Source organism: Colossoma macropomum, unplaced genomic scaffold (genome assembly GCF_904425465.1).
Source record: "Colossoma macropomum unplaced genomic scaffold, Colossoma_macropomum, whole genome shotgun sequence".
NCBI classification, from domain to species: domain Eukaryota; kingdom Metazoa; phylum Chordata; class Actinopteri; order Characiformes; family Serrasalmidae; genus Colossoma; species Colossoma macropomum.
In genome coordinates, this window is record NW_023494801.1 from 34,043,143 (window position 1) to 34,065,849 (window position 22,707).

A 22,707-nucleotide genomic window follows, 5' to 3' on the forward strand; every position below is an offset into this window, starting at 1 on the left:
CCCTCCACAAGATAAAATCACCCCTGACAGTTAAAGGACTGGATGGGAAGCCCCTTGGCTCTGGTCAGATCCTAGCTGCCACTCCTCTTTTAAACGTTGTCACAGGAATTTTGCACTCAGAAAGTATGTCACTGTTAGCCATTCCCTCTCCTGAAAATCCCATAGTTCTTGGGTTCCCCTGGCTATCTACTCACAACCCCACAATATCCTGGCACAACGGTGAATTAGAGAAATGGAGCCCCTTCTGTTTTTCCCACTGCATGACCTTACCATGTTTGACGACTTCAGTTGAAAGTCCCGATACTGCAATAAAAGTGCCACTTCCTGTTGAATATACAGAGTTCTCCTCAGTTTTTAGTAAGACCAAGGCTGCAGCACTTCCACCCCACAGAGACATTGACTGTGCAATTGACCTGCTTCCTGGTACCATACCCCCTAAGAGTCGTGTTTACCCCCTGTCTATTCCAGAGACTCAAGTCATGGAAGAATATGTGGAGTAAGCTCTGAAATTGGGTTACATACGCCCTTCCACCTCTCCCGCATCCGCGGGTTTTTTCTTTGTTGAAAAGAAGGATGGAGGATTGAGACCATGTATAGACTATCGAGGACTCAATGCGATAACAGTGAAATATCGCTATCCCCTACCTCTAGTCCCGTCAGCCATCGAACAGCTAAGAAAAGCCACCGTGTTCACCAAACTGGACCTCCGGAGCGCATACAATTTGATACGTATCAAGCCAGGTGACGAATGGAAAACGGCTTTTAGTACTACAACTGGCCATTATGAGTACCAGGTGGTCCTGTACGGGCTGGCAAATGCCCCGGCGGTGTTCCAATCTTTCATAAATGATGTATTCAGAGACATGCTCAATAAGTGGGTAATAGTTTATATTGACGACATTCTTGTTTACTCCCCCTCGCTCACTGAACACATCACTCACGTCAAGATGGTGCTACAACGCCTCCTGAGTCACAATCTATATGTGAAATTGGAAAAGTGTGAGTTTCATATGCCTGTGGTATCATTTCTGGGGTATATCATCTGCGCGCAGGGAGTCAAAATGGATGAATCGAAACTGAAAGCAGTGACTCAGTGGCCGCGACCCAAATCTGTTAAAGAACTGCAGCGCTTCTTGGGTTTTGCAAACTCTTATAGGCGATTCATCAAAGGCTTCAGCATGATAGCCGCTCCCCTCACCTCTTTATTACAAGGCAACGCCAAAAAATTGAACTGGTCAGCCAGAGCCGATTCGGCATTTGACTCACTCAAACAGAGCTTCACGACTGCTCCGATTCTCTGCCACCCTGACCCCTCCCTTCCTTTTCTGGTGGAAGTGGATGCATCCGAGACTGGGATCGGAGCTGTTCTTTCCCAAAAACATGGGGACCCAGCTAAACTCCACCCCTGTGCGTTCTATTCCAGGAAACTTAATCCTGCCGAGCGAAATTATGACGTGGGCAATCGTGAATTGTTGGCTGTTGCAGCGGCTTTGAGGGAATGGAGGCACTGGCTTGAAGGCGCTGCCCACCCTTTCACCATTTTCACAGATCATAGAAACTTGGAGTACATTAAATCAGTAAAACGTCTAAATTCTCGCCAGGCCCGGTGGGCATTATTCTTTACACGCTTCAATTTCACTTTAACATATAGACCTGGATCTAAGAATGGCAAGGCTGACGCTCTCTCCCGCCAACATGATTCTGAGGAAAAGCCCAGCTGTACAGACCCCATAATATCCCCTTCGTGTATTGTTGCCCCAATTTCTTGGGATTGTATGGAAGAAATTAGGAGAGCTCAAAACAATGACCCAGCACCCCCAACATGTCCAGCTGACAAAGTCTATGTTCCTGTTAACCTTCGAAGTAATGTGGTGCAGTGGGTGCACTCATCTTTGAGCTCGGGTCATCCTGGTATCACCCGAACGATTTCCTTGGTCCGGAACACTTTCTGGTGGCCCAGTTTATCCACTGACGTGACGAATTTTGTCAAGTCATGTTCAGTTTGTGCTAGAAGTAAAACACCCCGTCAATGCCCTGCTGGGCGCCTTATGCCTCTTCCTGTCCCACATCGCCCCTGGTCGCACATAGCTGTGGATTTCTTGACAGATCTACCTCCCTCTAATGGTAACACGGCAATTTTAGTGGTCATAGACCGATTTTCCAAAGCCTGCAGATTGATTCCCCTCAAAAAGTTACCGTCTGCCTTGGAGACGGCGGAGAGGCTCTTCCATGAAGTATTTCGTTTTTACGGGCTGCCCGAGGATATTGTTTCTGATAGGGGGGTTCAGTTTACTTCACATGTATGGAAGGAATTTTGCAAATTGCTGAATATTAACGTCAGTCTCACTTCCGGCTACCACCCTCAGTCCAATGGACAAGTGGAGAGGCTGAATCAAGAAATAGGCCGTTATTTGCGCTCTTACTGCAGTGGCAACCAGCACGACTGGAGCCGTTTTCTTCCCTGGGCAGAATATGCACAGAATTCCCTATTACATTCCTCTACAGGCCTGTCTCCGTTTCAGTGCGTGCTAGGCTTTCAACCCCCATTATTTCCCTGGTCAGGTGAGCCGTCTGAAGTGCCGGCAGTTGACGACTGGATGAGGAGGAGTGAGGGGGTTTGGAACTCAGCACATGTACGGCTCCAAAGAGCAATCCGTCAGCAGAAAATCCACGCAGATCACAGGCGCGGCAACACTCCCACCTTCTGTCCAGGGCAAAAGGTATGGCTCTCCACACGTGATTTGAAACTGCGACTACCCTGCAAGAAGCTGAGCCCTAGGTATATTGGTCCTTTTTCTGTCTTGCGTAGGATTAACCCTGTTACCTACCGCCTTGAGTTGCCCCCACATTACCGCATCTCCCCATCTTTTCATGTCTCTCTCCTGAAGCCTGTTTCCTCTACAGGTGATGTGCTGGCCTCTGATGACGGGCCCCCCCCCCACTAGAAGTGGATGGGGGATATGCGTACACGGTGCGTGCCCTCTTGAATTCTCGTCGCCGTGGAAGCCGGATGTGGTACCTGGTGGATTGGGAAGGCTATGGTCCGGAGGAACGCTGCTGGGTCCCTGCAGATGACATCCTTGATCCTTCCCTCATCACTGACTTCCACAGGGCCCATCCGGATCATCCAGCCCCTCGCACTAGGGGTCGTCCTTGTCGCAGGTCTGATGCGCCTGCTGGTGCAGCCGCCTTGGGGGGGGGTTCTGTCAGGTGTGACAACCACACTCGCCACCAGAGGTCAGCATCACCTGAATACTGACGTGCCTCCCAGTTCAACCCTGACTCTTCTCACCTGCAGCTTGTTATCCTTCCTATATAAGGATCCTCAGTACACTGGCTCACTGCGAAGTATTGCCAGTCTCATCTGCATACCAAGCCTTGTTTCTACTAGGACTGCCGTCATTGGATTATTTAGACCCTTTTCTGAACTCTTGGACTCTGCTTTTGATCTCCCTTTGGTACCTCTGCTGTTTTTGTGATCTTTTCTGGTTTTTTGACTTCTGGACTGTTTTTGACTTTGTTATTGGTTTTTGTGTGCTTGAGTAAACGGCCTTCATGGATTCTAATCTGTCTGAAGAGTCTCCATTACAGCACCACAGAACAATTCTATTTTTATTTTTCTGTCACTTGAACAGCAGAAATTTGAATTTGTGCTCTCCGATACGAGTCTTTATCCTCTAAATGGGTGTTTTCAACCATCGGTTTGCTAGAACCAAGCCTGTACTGCAGAGGGAGGCACCATGCACTCTCGTCAGCTTAGCCTAGCAGGCTACAGCTTAAAGCACTACAGAATCAGTCGACTTTGTTATGAGTTTTTATCATCTATACAACATCAGCCACTCGACTTCACTTCCTCAGATTTGAGTCATTATCATCTAAATGTGTGTCAGTAAAGCTTTTGTTAGTCAGAATCGAATCTGTTCTGTGGTGAGCAGCCCTGGCAACATGCTAGCTAAGCTAATGCTAACCAGCGTTGTTTAACATCGGTGTTAGATTGAAGCTTTTATGTTTATTGAATGGTGGATTCAAATTCGTGCACTGCTTTCATTTATTTGAACAAACTGAATTTATTTGATTGCTTTCAGGTTTGAAATGCTGGGACGCTGTGGCACACTATCAATATAAACACAGAACCAATCAGTGAACAGCTACATCATTACATCATCCCATCGAACGGTTCTGTGACCCTGAGTACAGTTAGCTAACCGTGCCAAAAAAACAATGCTTACTCTCCGTGCTCAGAACTGTTTGGCTCTGCAGTGGAAAAGAGGCCATTGTCTACGACGGACAAACCAGTGCAACCAGTGCTATGACCAGTGCAAACTCTCAACACCGGAGACCTGTACAGTACAAACAGTGTGTGTGTGGCCAGAAGGAGCAGAATCAACACTGCAGGGCTGCTCTGAATGCGACTGGGACGTACACTATATTGCCAAAAGTATTTGCTCGTCTGCCTTCACATGCATATGAACTTGAGTGACATCCCATTCTTAATCCATAGGGATTAATATGATGTCGGCCCACCCCTTGCAGCTATAACAGCTCAACTCTTCTGGGAAGGCTTTCTACAAGGTTTAGGAGTGTTTATGGGAATTTTTGACCATTCTTCCAGAAGCGCATTTGTGAGGTCAGACACTGATGTTGGACGAGAAGACCTGGCTACCAGTCTCCGCTCTAACTCATCCCAAAAGTGTTCTGTCGGGTTAAGGTCCGGAACTCTGTGCAGGACAGTCAAGTTCTTCCACACCAAACTCGCTCATCCATGTCTTTAGGGACCTTGCTTTGTGCACTGGTGTGCAGTCATGTTGGAACAGGAAGGGGCCGTCCCCAAACTGTTCCCACAAAGTTGGGAGCATGAAATTGTCCAAAATCTCTTGGTCTGCTGAAGCATTAAGAGTTCCTTTCACTGGAACTAAGGGGCCGAGCCCAACTCCTGAAAAACAACCCCACACCATAATCCACCCTCCACCAAACTTTACATCTGGCACAATGCAGTCAGACAATTTCCGTTAGAAGCGTGATTCGTCACTCCAGAGAACACGTCTCCACTGCTCTAGAGTCCAGTAGTGGCGCTTTACACCACTGTATTCGATGCTTTGCATTGCGCTTGTTGATGTAAGGCTTGGATTCAGCTGCTCGGCCATGGAAACCCATTCCATGAAGCTCTCTACGCTGTTCTTGAGCTAATCTTATCATTGTACCACACTGGAATTCACTGAGCTCCTGAGAGCGACCCATTCTTTCACAAATGTTTGTAGAAGCATTCTGCATGCCTAGGTGCTTGGTTTTATACACCTGAGGCCATGGAAGTGATTGGAACACCTTAATTCAATGATTTGGATGGGTGAGTGAATACTTTTGGCAGTATAGTGCATCTAAAACATCAGCCGCCACAGGCTCTCAGTCAGATGCTGAATTTGCAACATCTGTCTGTGGATTCATCAGGAAATTTGTGGATGATGTAGTCCAAACTAAGAACATTCACACTCCTCTAAACCAAAAAACCCTGGATGAACAGTGAGGTCTTCACTGTACTTGAAGCATGTGATGCAGCCTTCAGATCTGGAAAGAGAGAAGATCTGGGATCTGGTAGTGGGCCTCATGAGGAGGTGAACCTTCTCACAGAGTGGTGCACGGACAACAATCTTGCCCTCAATGTAGAAAAAACCAAAGGGATGCCAGTTTCAGGAAATGTAGCAGAGTGAACACACTTTAAATTCTTCGGAATTCACGAGAAGTACAAAGGCACGTCACAGTATGCAAATCAGCTAACCAGCATTACTGCTCTCTGATGACGCCCTACTCGTGCTGCGCTCATAAATATGAAAGCATAGAAGTCTAGAGCGAGGAGATAACCACACCCACGCACTGAGCTAAATACCCCCAGCACCACCTCACAAGGCTGAGATATGCCAGCTGTCTGTACCAACTGTAAATAACCCAGTTAATCTGAGCTTAGTTTGTAATAAAGATGTTGGACCAGATTCACGTTTTCTCTCCACCACTCAAAGTTTCGGGTGCGACTCACTGAATAGATATGAATGGCATGCAACACTGGAACTACGGAAAGTGAAACGGTTCAGGAAAGGTTAACGTTAAATGGCCATTGTTACCGACTGTGTCAACCTTTTGTCAGTAGAGCCTTTCTCGAACTTTCCGTGGTTGCTTGCCTTAGATTTCTGTTCAGTGAGTGCGGCGTCTGACGGTTTGATTTATGAAGGGGAAGATGAATTTGAGTGAAAACTGAATCGGATGTAATACCGGTAATAAGTGCCATGAACAGCTTGCAGAATGTAAGCATTTAGGGCCACTGCAGCAAACCCTGGCTGACCGGTGATGCAGTCTGCAACCTTGATGTCAAACTGAATGAAAGACAGAATTCAAAGAAATCCACTTTATTCATTCGGAATTCAGGGCATCTAGGAAATCAGGACTCAGGTTATATTGAATATGGACCTGCTAAACAGATAATTAGAAGCTGGCTCTCGAGGGAATGTTCAACTGTTCGGCGCCTCTGCTGCTCGCTGCTAATCATTTTCTGGTGCTACGTTAACTCTTCAGAGGTTTGAGTCAGCGGCTCATACTGGTGAGGCTCAAGACGCACTGCCTGATCAGAAACACCTTCCCTTGTCAAAGATGTAGAGAATGTAGACGATGTAGAGGGCAGTAGAGAAAAATCGTCAACCTCGTGAGACTCTCAGTTGCAAAAGTGCCATTTGATTCTGTCACTCTCCGTATTTTCTGGTAGCTAATGTACGCCAACTCTAAAAACACAGCAGCCCAGCCCAGCCCACCCGGTTTCCCTCCCAGCTCCACCTCCAAACCCATAGATCATTGCAGTGCCCCTCCCAGCATGCCCCTCCCATTTATGAGCATTTTTCAAATTTGAACCAGGGGTGTAGTTACTCTTTAAAGAAATGTTACCAAATGTGAAATGTCATGGGAAATGCTGCCATTCCCCTCTATATTTATATGGGGGGAAAGTCAATCTGTAAGCCCAGGCTTATTACATACTAAGGCTTATTCAGTAACTGCATGAACTTCAAAGCAAACTGGTTGTGCCAGTCTTAGGTTATAGAAGTGTGTGATAAAACTTTGGCCATTTGAAGGGTTAATCTTAAACTACGCAACACAAACATTATAGCTGTGTATAGTTTGCTCATCTCAGAGACGACTTTATTTCTTTATTAGGAGCCTTTAAGCTTCTGTGGTTAATTCACACCTATAATGTCATAAAAGTTTCACACTGGTGAGCTCATGTAGTTCCACATTAGTGGCCTTGAGAAACACTATGTTCACATGCTATGTGAAGACTGGAGGTGTCAGAGTGCAGGTGTATGAGTGAGTATTTTTATTGCAGAGTAAAAATATTATTATTGCGTTATACGTAGCTGACAGACCCCCACTCACTCAGTTAAAAGATCTTACAAACAACCTCAGTCATTTTATCTGTAGAAACTTTATGCTGTTTATACATCATACATATATTTGACAACATTCCTTCTTTTGTGTCTATAACAATTATTTTTGTATTTGATTTTTTTTATTTAACACTATACAACAATATTTGTACCTAATGTTAATATACCATTTTTACTTTGACTACCAATGTGGGAAATCTTGGGCCTTTATGTGTATAATCATTGTGGTGGATTTGCATTTGTCTAATTAAAACATTACTAACACTGTATTTTGATAGTCCGCTGTAGATGTTCTGTCTGTGTTTAAGGAACATTCAACTAAATATCCGTTACATGAAACTGAACTTGAAGTGGAGTTTGGTATCTAAGTAATCTAATCTAACCTAACCCCAAACCTTAACTTCATCCCAAAATCTACATCTACTCCTAAACCTAACCCTAACTGTAATGTTATTGACAATGAACTGAGTATCAGCAGAAAGTTTGTTAATAATTAAACTGTAGATCATATACAGACAAACCATCTGATGCACACTGTACACTGAAAACACCAGCTATCAGAATCTTACCAATACAGTGTGCACTTTAAATGTTAGCTCATCACCAGTAGTAAGCCTTGCTCTGTACACCATGACAACAATCACTCTTTGTCTGACTGAAGGTCTTAGTATGTAAACTAGAGAGCTAATTCCATGAGCTACAAAGGAGATGGTGATGACTGAGGGACTCATCAGAAAGAAATATTTCTGTTTTTAATGAAAGGTGCCAGATTAACAGCTACATACAGTTATACAATGCATCTCATATATTTGTCATACATCCACGCATTCCCCAAAATCTTAGACAGGGATTAAGCCCAGTATCGGACTACACAGCATTTTGAGTGGATATTTCCCCTTTAAAAAAAATAAAGGGTTAATTCCTGAAATCAATTTGTTCAGACTGAGATTAATCCAGGTTTAGATGCCCAGACTGTGTTTAATCCAGGTTTAGATGCTTAGGATGTCATTAATCCAGATTTATATACTCAGACTGTGATTTATCCAGGTTTAGATACTCACACTGTGATTAGATACTCAGGCCATGATAAATCCAGGTTAAGATACTTAGGCTGTGATTAATTCAGGTTAAGGTACTCAGACTGAGATTAGTCCAGGTTTAGATAATCAGACTGTGATTAATTCAGGTTTAGATACTCAGACTGAGATTAATCCAGGTTTAAATACTCAGACTGTGATGAATCCAGGTTTAGATACTCAGACTGTTATTAATCCAGGTTAAGATGTGCAGGCTGTGATGAATCCAGGTTTAAATACTCAGACTGTGGTGAATCCAGGTTTAGATAGTCAGGCTGTGATTAATCCAGGTTTAGATACTCAAGATATGATTAAGTCAGATTTAGATACTCAGACTGTGATTAATCCATGTTTACATACTCAGGATGTGATTAATCCAGATTTAGGTACTTAGACTGTGATTAATCCAGGTTTACATGCTCAGGATGTCATGAATCCAGGTTTAGATACTCAGGCTGTTCTTAAATACCCATACTGTGATTACATACTCAGGCTATGACAAATCCGTGTTAAATCCAGGTTTAAATACTCAGACTGTGATTAATCCAGGTTAAGATACTCAGGCTGTGATTAATCCAGGTTTAGATACTCAGACTGTGATTAATCCATGTTTACATACTCAAGATGTGATTAATCCAGATTTAGGTACTCAGACTGTGACTAAACCAGGTTTACATACTCAGGATGTGATTAATCCAGATTTAGGTACTTAGACTGTGATTAATCCAGGTTTAAATACTCAGACTGTGATGAATCCAGGTTTAGATACTCAGACCATGCTTAAATACTCATACTGTGATTACATACTCAGGCTATGATAAAACCGTGTTAAATCCAGGCCGTGTTAAATCCAGGTTTAAATACTCAGACTGTTATGAATCCAGGTTTAGATGTGCAGGCTGTGCTTTTAAACACTTTTCTGGTGTTGAATTTAAAGGACTAATTTATTAAAGTTTGCGGTTCTAGTTGAGGTTTTAACTGCTACTTTTGGCTTCTGCAGAACAGGAAACTCCACCTCTGCAGCCTCATAAAACACAGTCATCAGCACTTCAGAGTGAAACAAGACTGAAGTGTGAAGGCAGCAGCAGTGAACACTGGTTTAAATCAAACTGAACAAAGACCCAGGATGCTGAGAGCTCATCTCATTTCATTGTTTGGTAAATTATATTTATTTTTTCAATTCCATCATTGTTTACAATTTTAGATTTTTCTCCAGGAACAATATTGACTGTATTAAATCATTTACATGCTGTGTCTGTAGTTTAACTGTAAAGCTATATTTTGTTGATTTTTATAGTAAATAATCTTTTTGATGAGGCTTTTTGATTGCTCACTCAAGTTACTGTACCTTTAATATAGCTTTTGATACTAAAACTGAAAATTTATATCTGAACAGTGAGTGCCCACTTTTTCCAGATGTTCTGGTTCTGGAAGTAAAACATTATTACTTTTTTCCATGAGCATTTCCAAAAAATAATTATAAAAAGAGTTTTAAGCACTTAACCAAACCAAGCAGCCACAAGATCAATCTTGGCATTATCAAAAAAAGCGAAGTACAAAAAAGTTTTGAAAAATCAAAAACGTATTGTTTTTAACATCAGAATGAACTATATAACCCACAAAGCACTACAGATGTTTTCAACAAATGACTTTCCCTCCGTTTTCAACCAACTTTTGCAACAGTGTAATTTCTTAGTGGGGATATTGCTGGGCTTTAATTGTCATATATGGTATGGTTTTATCTACATTTAGTATTCAAATATAGACCATAAAGATTTTCACACCTGCTGTGCCAGTATGCTTTAGCGCACAATGATGAGGTTTATGTTTTTTAAGTTTGCTGTGTTTTTTGTGCATCTTTGCGCATTTCGGCTGAATGATTTTAACTCAGTCATGTCCTCTTTGGGTCAGTTCGCTGTGGCAGCATGCTTTAGACTTTAGATGATTAAGTTTAGGTTTTTAAGTTTGCTGTGTTTTTGTCCTCATGTTTGTAACGTACATCTCAGCTGTATCATTTTAACTCTTATGTTGTCTACATTAGGCAAACAGGCCTGTGGTGAATGGATACGTGCTCTATAGTAAAGGGTGCTGCAGTGTGGTTGTGTTTAAGTGAACCCTGGTCAATTGCTTTTTTTGTTATCACCATGATGATGATGATGATGATGATGATGATGAATATATAATGTGGTGAGGTTATTTGTGCTTTAACCTGATATTATGACACCGTGGGACATTTGGAAATTTACCAAGCCTACCCACTTTTTCACAGGCCTACTCAAAACTTTATTTCTGCCTACTCCACTGGTTTAGACCAAAATCAAAAAGATCCTTAAAAGAAACAAAGGTGTTCTACAAACTGAAATACTGGCTGTTTTACTGAAATATGGTGTTTAGTGAACAGTAATAAAGATTTCAATTGATTTCAGTGAAGTGTTACATCATTGCTGTTTTATTGACGAGTAGAAACAGCGAGAGTGCCCACTTTAGGATGTTTGCAGACATAAACAATCAATTTTCTATAGCATTTATCAGGCTCATTTAATAAAAAGTCGAACAACTTGTATTTTATATTATATATATAGATATATATATCTATATAGTCTAAATATTATTGGGCTGCAACAAATGACTGTTTTCAAAATGTATTATTTGAGATACTAAAACCATTCAACAAATTAAAAATGCACAGATATTTTTTTCTTAATAAAAAAATAAAATACAAGACACATTACCCATTTTTATTCATATTCAAAAGGTTTTTATCAAAGGCACAGCAACAGATTTTCTGCATTGCTCCTGAAGAAGGTGCAGAAGAAATAAAGGAACTTTATTAAGAAGAAATCTTACCATCTTATGTCCTAGATAATAAGGGAAAATAAATTACACTTCTGCGTGGTTAATTATATTAATGTAATACAATTTGATATAATAAATCACGCACACTAATAGTCCAGTCATCAGCCATGTTGGACGTAAAGCAGCTCATCACACGTAAAGCAGCGATAACCATGCATGCAATGTTGGCACTTTCATAAATACATTGTCATCAGTCAACATTTAAAAACTGTAAAAAGGAGTCTAAAAAAAAGAAAATTAGTGGCCTAAAGCTCTGTGATCATGTGGACTAGAAGCTAAAACCTGAAGAAATAAATTAAAAACACAGTGCAGCTCATCCGTTCAGCCAGCGCTGCTAATTCTATGTGAACTAAAACACACTGGGCCTCATCCACCAACCGTTCTTAAGAAGAAATTTTGGTAACACTTTCTATGAATGTCACCTTTGTAAGCATCTATAAACACATTCATAACATGTTATAATGCATTCATAAGGCATTATAAACATGGCTATAGATATTTATAGAAATGCATTACACGGTATAGCCATGCTTATTATGCATTATGAATTGTTAACATAATGCATTATAAGTACCGTTCATAACAAATTATAAGAGCTTACAAGTCGTATTTGTCCGCTCTAAGTAAAGTGAAGCGTACTGTACTAAAGCCTCCTCCAGTGTTCAGAGTGAGGCTTCAAGTTGAAGTATTTACTGAAGAATTTACTGAAACACTAAAACATTCACAATAAAGCACATTACAGGCTTCAAATGTCAGAGTTTAAACTAGAGCTGCCATCAGTGTTTTACCCAATGTGGGAAAGGTAATGTTCACCACCGTTAGCTTGGTATTTGTTTTTACTTTACGCTCTCCAAGCTGGGACTGACTTCTTTGGCACTGACATTATAATATGTTATTAACACTATTTATAATGCATTATATTGACAATTCATAATGTATAATAAACATGGCTATAAAGTGTAATTCAGTGTAATTCTTTTTTATAAATATTAATAACCATGTTTATAATGCCTTATAAATACATTATAACGTCATAAATGTGTTGATAGATGCTTACAAATGTGACATTCATAGAAAGTGTTACCGAAATCTACATACACTCAAGAGCACAAAAGTGTGAACAGTTCTGCACTTTAAGAACACTGCCATAGACTTTTTCTTGGGACCTTTCTCAAGAAAAAAATTGAGAAAAAACCTAGGAAGATATTGGTATATGAGGCCCGTTGTCGTTAACATGAAGAGTTTTCTTATTTTTTGATTTTTTTAAATCATGCACGACACTGTACTGCAGTCTACAATTTCTGTATTTCCCTATGTTCAATAAATGGGAAGCACAAATATGATTAAGCCAAGTAATCGATAACATGATTCACTGCCAATTTTTTATTATCAGCATTATCGACCATAGTAAATAAGAGTACTTCGTTTTGGTTTAATGAATTAAAAAAAAAAAACTTCATATACATTGCAATTGAAGATATATGCAAATTATTTTACTGACTATAAATTGACTTCTAATTACACAATTGTACAAAAATAAATGTAAAATGAATGTAAAACTTGGTGTATTTTCATGTACAGATTATTTACTGTATTTATAAAAAATAATTCTGACCTATGATACTGCACCGTCACCGTGAATGCCTGATGGTGCCACGTACATACAACTGAGGTAGCATCAAAGAGTTTAGTTTTCCTTACTGTTTCTGCATTTTTTGACACTTCAGACCTTCTTTTTATATAATATTTGAAGCTTCTGAATAATGCACTGAAAAAGATCAATCAAAATGCTGAACCTGTCATGGACACTTTTACAATTATGACAACTGAATGAAAAGTTACTGTCTCACTGAACAGCTGTGGCCGCTGGTTTAACAAAAAAATCCCTTCTTTGTTTCAGTAACCAGTATTTTCAGTGCTTCAGTGTTTTCTGGTAAGTTTCCTTTTCAGTGAATAAGTGGGTTCAATATGAATTACATACTGTAGTGGACTCATTACTGAATGTAATGTACCTTCTCATGTACCACCAGAGTATTATACAGAATTCAGGATTTAGACATTTTCTGCAGAAATGCATTGCATGTCAAATTAGGATCTGCAGAAAAAAAGACTTTCTTTGCATATATAGAAACATGTGGCAATCTGTGTTTAAAGCATAAAATTATTCATTATTCTTTATTTGTGACAGGCGGCTTCAATATAAGACTCGTTAATGGAAATGACCCGTGTTCTGGTAGAGTGGAGGTCTATTATAAAGGCCAGTGGGGAACAGTGTATTTTGAAATATTATTTATTAATATTTCATTTTGAAATATTTTGAAATATTAAGGACACATTTAAACCCATCTCATCAGGTTCCGCAAAGTCTTTTAAAAGTCAAGAATGGACTCAGCTGGCATACTTTCCACGCTTGAGCAGTATTTAGTGCACCACCCTCCAGGAAACCATACAGACTGCATTGCAACAATCTACACCAATCAGGCATAACATTATGACCACCTCCTTGTTTTTATACTCATTGTCCATTTTATCAGCTCCACTTACTATATAGGTGCACTTTGTAGTTCTACAGTTACAGACTGTAGTCCATCTGTTTCTCTGCATACTTTGTTAGCCCCCTTTTACTCTGTTCTTCAGTGGTCAGGACCCCCATGGACCCTCACAGAGCAGGTACTATTTGGGTGGTGGATCATTCACAGCACTGCAGTAACACTGACGTGGTGGTGGTGTGTTAGTGTGTGTTGCGCTGGTCTGAGTGGATCAAACACAGCAGTGCTGCTGGAGTTTTTAAACACTGTGTCCACTCACTGTCCACTCTATTAGAGACACCTACCTTGTCAGTCCACCTTGTAGATGTAAAGTCAGAGACGATAGCTCATCTGCTGCTGCACAGTTTGTGTTGGTCATCCTCTAGACCTTCATCAGTGGTCACAGGACGCTGCCCACAGGACGCTGTTGGCTGGATATTTTTGGTTGGTGGACTATTCTCAGTCCAGCAGTGACACTGAGGTGTTTAAAAACTCCAGCAGCACTGCTGTGTTTGATCCACTCAGACCAGCGCAACACACACTAACACACCACCACCACGTCAGTGTTACTGCAGTGCTGAGAATGATCCACCCCCAAATAGTACCTGCTCTGTGAGGGTCCATGGGGGTCCTGACCACTGAAGAACAGGGTAAAAGGGGGCTAACAAAGTATGCAGAGAAACAGATGGACTACAGTCTGTAACTGTAAAACTACAAAGTGCACCTATATAGTAAGTGGAGCTGATAAAATGGACAATGAGTATAAAAACAAGGAGGTTTTGGTCATAATGTTATGCCTGATCAGTGTATGTAACTATTTTATAATTTTCTTTAGCTATTTTAATTTTATTTAAAATGTTTAAAATGATTGTTTTTCCATTTTTATGCTGAGTAACTTCTTATTTGTAATTTGATACATTTCAGAAATATGTTTCTTTATGGCCCAATCTCATTTCTTATTTTTACCTCTAGCTCTTGTTTTCGAGTGTCACCTTGCCCTGTGTTACCGAGTTATAAGGGGTAGTGGTTGAAATTTAGGGAATCAAATGCCTTCAAATGGTGTAGGGGTATTTTCTCTATTAAAAAAAATTAATGATATTGTATTATTTTAGTTTAATGTCGTTTAGATGTATTATGGTCCTTTTCTTCATAACAAGTATAAAAAATCGATTAGCAGTATGCTGATGTTTTGGTAGCTAGCTAGCTACATTTCCCATACCACTTAAATGGTGCAACAGTTCTGACGCCTGAGGGGCCAGAATGTAACTGCTTCTCTATTTAAGGTGAATTTCTTTAACAGACGACCAACAGAGTCTCATTGTCACCCTGAACTCATCACACTCTGCTGTCTCACCTGGGGAGGCTGTTCAGTTCAGATGTACCTCTCTGAACACAACCTGCATCTCTGCAAACTTCTCTTTGTACAAAAACGGGGAATCAATAAAAACTCAAACAGCTGAATCTTCAGCCACGTTCAATTTGACTGTGGATTCATCACATCAGGGCCAGTACAGCTGTGACTATTCATACCACGGAAACAACATCACATCACCTAGGAGCAGCTCGATTAACATTACTGTGGGTGAGTGCAAACAACACTCGAAAAATCATCTTTTACTAATTTCTACAGATTTATTCATGTGCTGTCCATTTGTATTGAATGATTATATATATATATATATATATATATGAATATATATATATATATATATATGTATGTGAATATATTCAGCTCCCTGTTTGTATTTGAGAATCACAATGAAGACTTAGTATAAGCCCTTATTCTTAATATCCAATACGTTAAAAAAACACAACCAGACTTGATATGAAGGGTCCACTACATTGGTATGTATTGGTGTGAAAGTTCAATCCAATATGATGCTACAGTTTTCCATGGCCGGGAGTCCAAGAGAGCACAACCGGCCTCTCTCTGGGTGGGTAGGACTCCTCCCACCCCCCACTCAGCACAGCCCCGGAGTCTGTTAGCTAACATTGGCTGTTCAGCTGTGTTGAGAAGCATATTTCTCTCAAATTGCCATTATATCCTACTGCAGGAAGCTGTAGTATACGGGCTCTGCTCGTTCTGCCACTGATCATGCATTTTTTGCAAATTGAGTTATAAATTTATTTTTGACTTCACAGGACAAGCTTCACTCATCACGTAACACTTTTCACAAGTAACCAGTCAAAAAAGGGCAGGTAAAACTGAACTGGAGAGTGAACACAGGGCCCTATTGTAGGACATATTCACTTGCATTTGTGATTAAAAAATGCTCAGCTCAAACAAATATTAATTCACTGGCATGTTTACCATCCTGTACATTGTTATCACAAAGGCTTGCTAAAAAAAAAAGCCTTGAGAAATAGACAATGAATTCCTCTCACCACTGAAGGTCTTGGTGAGTGGTTTCCTTTAATGTAGAAATGTAGTCTGTTTGCTAGTTGTGGTGTTACAGGCATTTGTGAAGGTTTGATTATGTTTACATCGGCTGGTTAGGAAGAATTCATACTGGTGGAAGCACAACAGGGTCAAACTTCTAGCCCATAACACTGTCCATAAAGGTCCGCTCTGCTCTTTCTCTTTGCAAAACATTCTACTGTCTGAATGCAGCCTTAGTGTTCTCCTCCAAGAGTGTTCAGCTGTCCAGTGACACTGTGTTAGCAGTAAAACGAAAAGATGCTGTGTCTGGGTTCACAGGAGTAGGAAGAAGCAAGTGTTAGGCTTCACCCTCTTAGCACTGGTTGAATTGTGTAATTGAGAAGAGCTAGCTGAGGGGTGGAAATGGACATTGGACATGACTAAATTGGGGAGAAAACTGGGGGAAAAAAATTGGTGTAAATAGGCCTTGACAGATAAAATGATGTGCATTGCTCTGCAGGTAGAGGAGAATTTTGCTTGCTTAATTTATTTTAAATAAGTATTGAGAAGGTCACAGCATGTATCACAGTTTTTACTTGGACAGCATAAAATCATTTGGATTAACTGAAAGTTTCTCATGGTAAAAGCAGTTCTTGTAAGGGTTCAGCTGGCCCCGCCTGCTGCCGGCAGAGGGCGACGGCGGCAGGGTGTCCAGCCTGCGCCGCCTGCTGCCAGCAGAGGGCGACGGCGGCAGGGTGTCCAGCCTGCGCTGCCTGCTGCCAGCAGAGGGCAACGGCAGCAGGGTGTCCGGCCTGCGCCGCCAGCTGCCAGCAGAGGGCGACCGCGGCACAGGGCCATAACTTCAGGGAACTCCAATTCCCAGAAGTCCGCGGGCTGATTAGGCCCAATGCGACACACCTGCGGACTCCTCTACTTAAGGTCAAGGCAAACAGTGGTGTTTGTCACACCTCTGTAGAGGGGTGACCGGTACGGTACTTAGTGTCAGAAAAGAAAAGAAAAGAAAAGAAAAGAAAAGAAAAGAAACTGCCCCAAAACTAAAAAGGAAAAAGAAAAGAGGGCTGAGAGAAGAAACTGCCCCAAAACTAAAAAGGAAAAAGAAAAGAGGGCTGAGAAGAGAAATTGCCCCAAAACTAAAAAGGAAAAAGAAAAGAGGGCTGAGAGAAGAAACTGCCCCAAAACTAAAAAGGAAAAAGAAAAGAGGGCTGAGAAGAGAAATTGCCCCAAAACTAAAAAAGAAAAGAAAAGAGGGCTGAGAAAAGAAACTATCCCAAAGCGGCTTAAAGCCAAAAAAAAATATATATAAATAAAAATAAATAAATAATAAATAAATTAAAAAAACAAAAAAGGAAAAGAAGAGGTCTGCCTTTCCTTCGTTTTTGGAGTGGAAGTGTTTTTTGGTTTTTCCTATTATCTGTTCTCTCGCCTCTCTAGTTCAGCCTTTGTTTGAGCACGCTGCTCTCAGCGTCTCTTTTGTTTGCCGTTCGTCATTTTCCCGCCTTTTCTTTTCCCCCTTCCTTGAGGTGTTATTGCCAGTAGTTACCCGGGCTCCTCAGTGGCGCAGTGGCAACGCCACGAAGCGCCGATCAATACATTGCCGGTTCGAACCTGGCTTTGGGTCACCTCATGTGCATGTTTCGGATTCACAACCCAGTATCACAACAACTCATTTTTTCCATTTTTTTTTTTCTGTTTCCATTTCTGCACTTGGGTCCGCCTCCCCGCCGTCCCGTAACAGTTCTGTTCATTTCTCTGTTGAAAGCAAGACACGTCTGATTTGGAGTGTCTGTAGTCAAATCTTGACTGTCAGTCTGCAAATCTCTATACAAGTTCTTGTTTTCCAGTGAACTTGCTGCAGCCCAATATCTCCTTCAGTGCTCCTGATGGGTGGTTCCACTGGTGGCTTCAAGGGTCAGAGGTGACCAGGGGCCACAGCTTCTCCATCAACTGCTCCACTCAACCACAGTACCCAGGAGGCTCCTTCCACTTGGAGTTCAGTGGATCCAGAAACAGAGCCCTGTTAGCTGTTAACCACTCAACCACCTTCTTCTTTGATAAGGCAAATTTTGTCCACCAGGGAAACTACAGCTGTGTTTATGAAGTAAACGTGTCTTCATGCACCTTTAACTCTCCTACCACTGAACTCTTAGATGTCACTGTGAAAGGTAAAGTAACATACACCAGTCTTTTGTTTGCTCATGTGTTCTCTGTATAAAGCAAGAAAGTATTGAAAGTCTTTCTTTCGCAGTGTCACCAATTCCCTTCATCGGTTCTGGAGTGGCAGCAGGACTGTTACTCATATTAGTGCCAATCATTTTCTTTACAAAGAGATGTAAAAAACAAAAATATCAGATGGCTGTGGAGACGGATCATAGAGTTTGTGAGTACTTTTTGTTCTGAATTAAATGGTGTTTTCATTATGTTAATTAACATCTTACTTTTGAAAAGTAAACTGAGGCTCTTTGTTCACTGGTGTTCACATAACATCTCATTTTTGTGTGGAGAAATTTGCTGCCTGGTTAGCTAATTACAGTTTTAGTATCAAAGCAAGTTTTCCCACACAATCAATCTGTAGGTGCCAAAAACATATATGGGACTGCCAGAGGGAAGAATGAGATGGATTATGAAAATGCCGAAACTATTTTTCGCCAGAGAGAAGATTCAGATAAATGTGACGTGAACTATGTCAATATGGAGGGTAATGTGGGGAAGATGGCACTGGGCAATGACTTTGCAGGTAAACAAATTCATATAAGTTGTGCAGGACAGTATAAGGAATTATAACATATTACAATCAACCAATCAACAATAAGCTGTTTGCTTCTTGATAAGACAGATAGATAGGTAGACAAATAGATATATAGACAGATACATAGATAGATAGATAGATAGATAGATAGATAGATAGATAGATAGACAGATAGGTAGGTAGGTAGGTAGGTACATAGATCGATAGATAACTTTATTAATCCCAGAGGAAAATTCATCTATTGCAGCAGCAGTATATACATATATGAACTTACTTATGTACAGGGTGATTCAAAGTGCCATATTTTTACAACTGTGAGGCACCTAGGAACCAATCACATACCAATTAAAAGAGGGGGGTCATAGAGTTTCTGACTGTCGGTATGGCAGTCCGAAATTGCACTGAAAGAGCTGTGAGTGCAGCGACACCCGACATGCTCAATCGAGTATGGGATGAATTTGACTATGGTGTTGATGTTGTCTGCACAGCTGGAGGAGGTTCATATTGAGCACTTTTAAAATTATATAATAAACTTTATGCTCATCAATATGCATTGTTCTGTAATGATTTACAAGTTAAATAAATCACTTTGAAATCGGATGAATCATTTTTAATCACCCCGTATATAAGTACATATACCATCTGAAGCAGCTTTAGGAAAGTGTGCTACCGTAACATTTGTTTAACAATGTAAATTTGAGTGTATTTTGACACAATCCTTCCTAATGTACCAAAACCACTTGTGTTATTACTTACACAGGGAACAAGATGGACGATGATAAAGACGAAAATGCAGCAGTCACCGTCCACCAGAGAAAGGAATCGGATGACCCTGATGAGGGCTACATTGACTTAGAAAAAATGGCCATGGACATTCACTTTGATGATGAAAAAATATTGTGAAAACATGGAGAAGTATGGTAAAAAATATTTGTTATCCAGTATCACTTTAATTAAGTGCGACTGAGGCATTTATAAATCATAAAAAAGGCCTTAAAAGTCACTCATCACTGGGTACAATGACATCAGCCCAGTCTAAAGAGGTGGTTCTCTGCAGTGCTGGGTTTGCAAGGTCCTCAAAAATTCCAAATAAACTAGCTTACTTAACTTGTTCTTAATAAAAGAATTCTGTATGAATGAACGAACAGTAGAATATTTGCCATGCGATCTGACTGCAGTAGCCCTATTTTGCCTGTATTATTTTAAAGACAATTCAGTGTAAATAGAGTTTTCTTTAAATTATTTAAAGTATTCAAATTTTGCATGATTTGCAATTAACATATTACACTCACATCTAAGAGAAGCGCAAGTTTGTGGATCACAACCTCTCGGCACACTGGCATTCACGGTGGAGAGGCACGTGGAGGTAATCTGTCCAGTACAGCTGCATTACTACTGTCTCAGTTTAGTTCACTTTCTGTGATGAACGTTAGTTTTTGATTCTGACTTGTTGTTAAATATGGAACTTATAAGGATTCAACAAGAAGAAAAGTCCAGTTTCCCACATGAGAAAAGCAAAATTTAGTCCATACTTAAATCCATCAGTAATAAGTTAACACGGTTGCCATAGTCAACATGTTTGTTGTGGTACTTTTATTTTAATCTTTCTTCCTTCAGCAAAGCCACATATTAAGTGCCTGATGGTAAGATGCGTTAATTATAGCACATTAATGACTTAATTATTTTTCATATTGTGTAAATATCTTTCAACTGAATACATGCATGGTTTTGGTGATGTAGGCTAGATTTCTCATGTAAAGTTTAAGTAAAATCTAGAGAATGGGTAATGGTGGTCCCTCAGTAATTCGTTTTGCCCCCCGTCGAACAGATCCTGTCACAGTGACTGACTGCCAAAAGTTTGTCTGTCAGGTTGGAATGAATTCTTTCACGTCAAAATTTTGTTTTATAAATCATACTTTAGCAAGGATTTTCATGTATGACCTTCATACGAATAAATCTGTGCATACAAATCTTTTATAAATGAAGCCCCAGGGTTGTAACAGTTTTTGTCTCTGCCTTAAATTTCAGTGGCTGTTTGCACTAATTTTTTCAAACATTGAAATAAAACAGCCTATTATAAATAAGAGTAGTGTATAAACCCTCTACGCTCTCACAAATTAAATAAGCCGATGTTAAATACAAACAGTAACAGAAAACAAACCAAGGAAAGCCCTTTTTTTTAAAGCAATTTATCAAAGAATGACTTCAGTATGATTATCAAGGGTCAAGTGGCAAAGCAAGGCGAGGTTTATCTCGAACAAGCCTGTTTACTTCTGAAAGACTTCTGTGCCCACCCAGTCTAGCAAGTAAAAGGTACACATCGCCACCTAGTGTACTTAAGCCACAACTATTCAAAGTTCAAGTCTTGTTCAAGGCTGGCAAAACTGTATTGAGGAACAGATCAGCATGTCAATGTTTTATGATACTATATTAAGTGTTTGTATACTATGTAAATCTTTGTTGTTGGACAAAAACCTTCTATCTCCAAAATTATAACTTCACAGGAGAAGGAAAAAACCTACTTTACTTTTAATGTAAGTCAGTGGAACCAAACGTTTTTCCGAGTCATTTTAGGTCATTTCTTTCAGTCCATCATGAAATTTACATAAGATGTAAAGGGCAACAGGTATTTTCAAATTATGTCAAAAACTGAAAAATGTAAAAAAAATGTTCTTCTGACATATATGACTGATTGATATATATATATATATATATCAATGTGCTTTTAGTTTTGGGTTATATTCTCTAGCACTTATTTCTCTTGCTTGGAGGATCGGGTTAGCAACTGCCCCCAGGTTGTTTGCATGTGTATGGGAGCCACTGTACCTTCTTGTACTCTGCTTGCTGAGTCTGTTTTAAATAAAGCTGCCTTATGGGTATGAACAGAGTTGTCTGTTTCTTCTGAGAACCCCTCATGCTACAGTACTGCTTGGCTCTAACATAACGTAAGACCACGTTAACAAAAACTACTTACAAAATGCATTAAAAGGTTTCTTACTGAGTTAATCACTGCAATGTAATACTGTGGTTAGTAGGGTCGGGCAGTATAGCGGTAATAAAGTAACTAAAAGTGATGCCAGTATATAAAATTAATGACTTCAAAATTTCTACTCCAAATATACATATCACACATTTGTATATCTGAGGGGTCGCTGACTGGTGGTATGGCAACTCACCGATAGGTGGGGATAGAAAGATGGGAAAAATCAAAACAAGGAAAAAAAAATGAAGTAAAAAAACCTACATGATAGCAGCTCAGCGATAGCTAAAAGCTCCACTCACCATAGAACATGTTCATTTTTCACCTTTCACACTAACACCACTCACTTGACTCCCTCAGATATCCCCTAAATGGGGTCCTTTAAGCTTCATTTAGCTGGAATGTGGCATGTTTGGGTTGCTAACTAAGCTCTCGTTAGCTTAGCCAAAACGCTGCAGCCCCAAACACCACAGAACAGGTTCAATTTCAGATTTCTGTCACTCCAACACCAGTTACTCGACTTCACTCTCTCAGACATTAGTCTTTATCATCTACACTTGTTTCAACAGTTAGGATCAAACCTGTACTGTGGTGTGTGTGTGTGTGTGTGTGTGTGTGTGTGTGTGTGTGTGTGTGTGTGTGTGTGTGGCTCTGTTTGGGTCTATAGCCTGCTCGTTAAGCTAAGTCAGCCAGTCAGGCTGCAGATCCAAACACCACAGA

General features: G+C 40.3%; 1 protein-coding gene across 1 annotated transcript in view; it reads left to right on the plus strand.

Annotated features, from left to right (window-relative positions):
* Positions 1-20,553, plus strand: part of LOC118821009 — a 41,378-nt gene extending 20,825 nt beyond the window's left edge. The window contains exons 8-11 of the mRNA XM_036589418.1: positions 18,103-18,423; positions 18,507-18,638; positions 18,834-18,995; positions 19,768-20,553. Coding sequence (XP_036445311.1) covers positions 18,103-18,423; positions 18,507-18,638; positions 18,834-18,995; positions 19,768-19,910 — 758 coding nt within the window. The 3' untranslated portion in view covers positions 19,911-20,553. The remainder of the gene's footprint in view (positions 1-18,102; positions 18,424-18,506; positions 18,639-18,833; positions 18,996-19,767) is intronic.
* Positions 20,554-22,707: the final 2,154 nt, after the last annotated feature.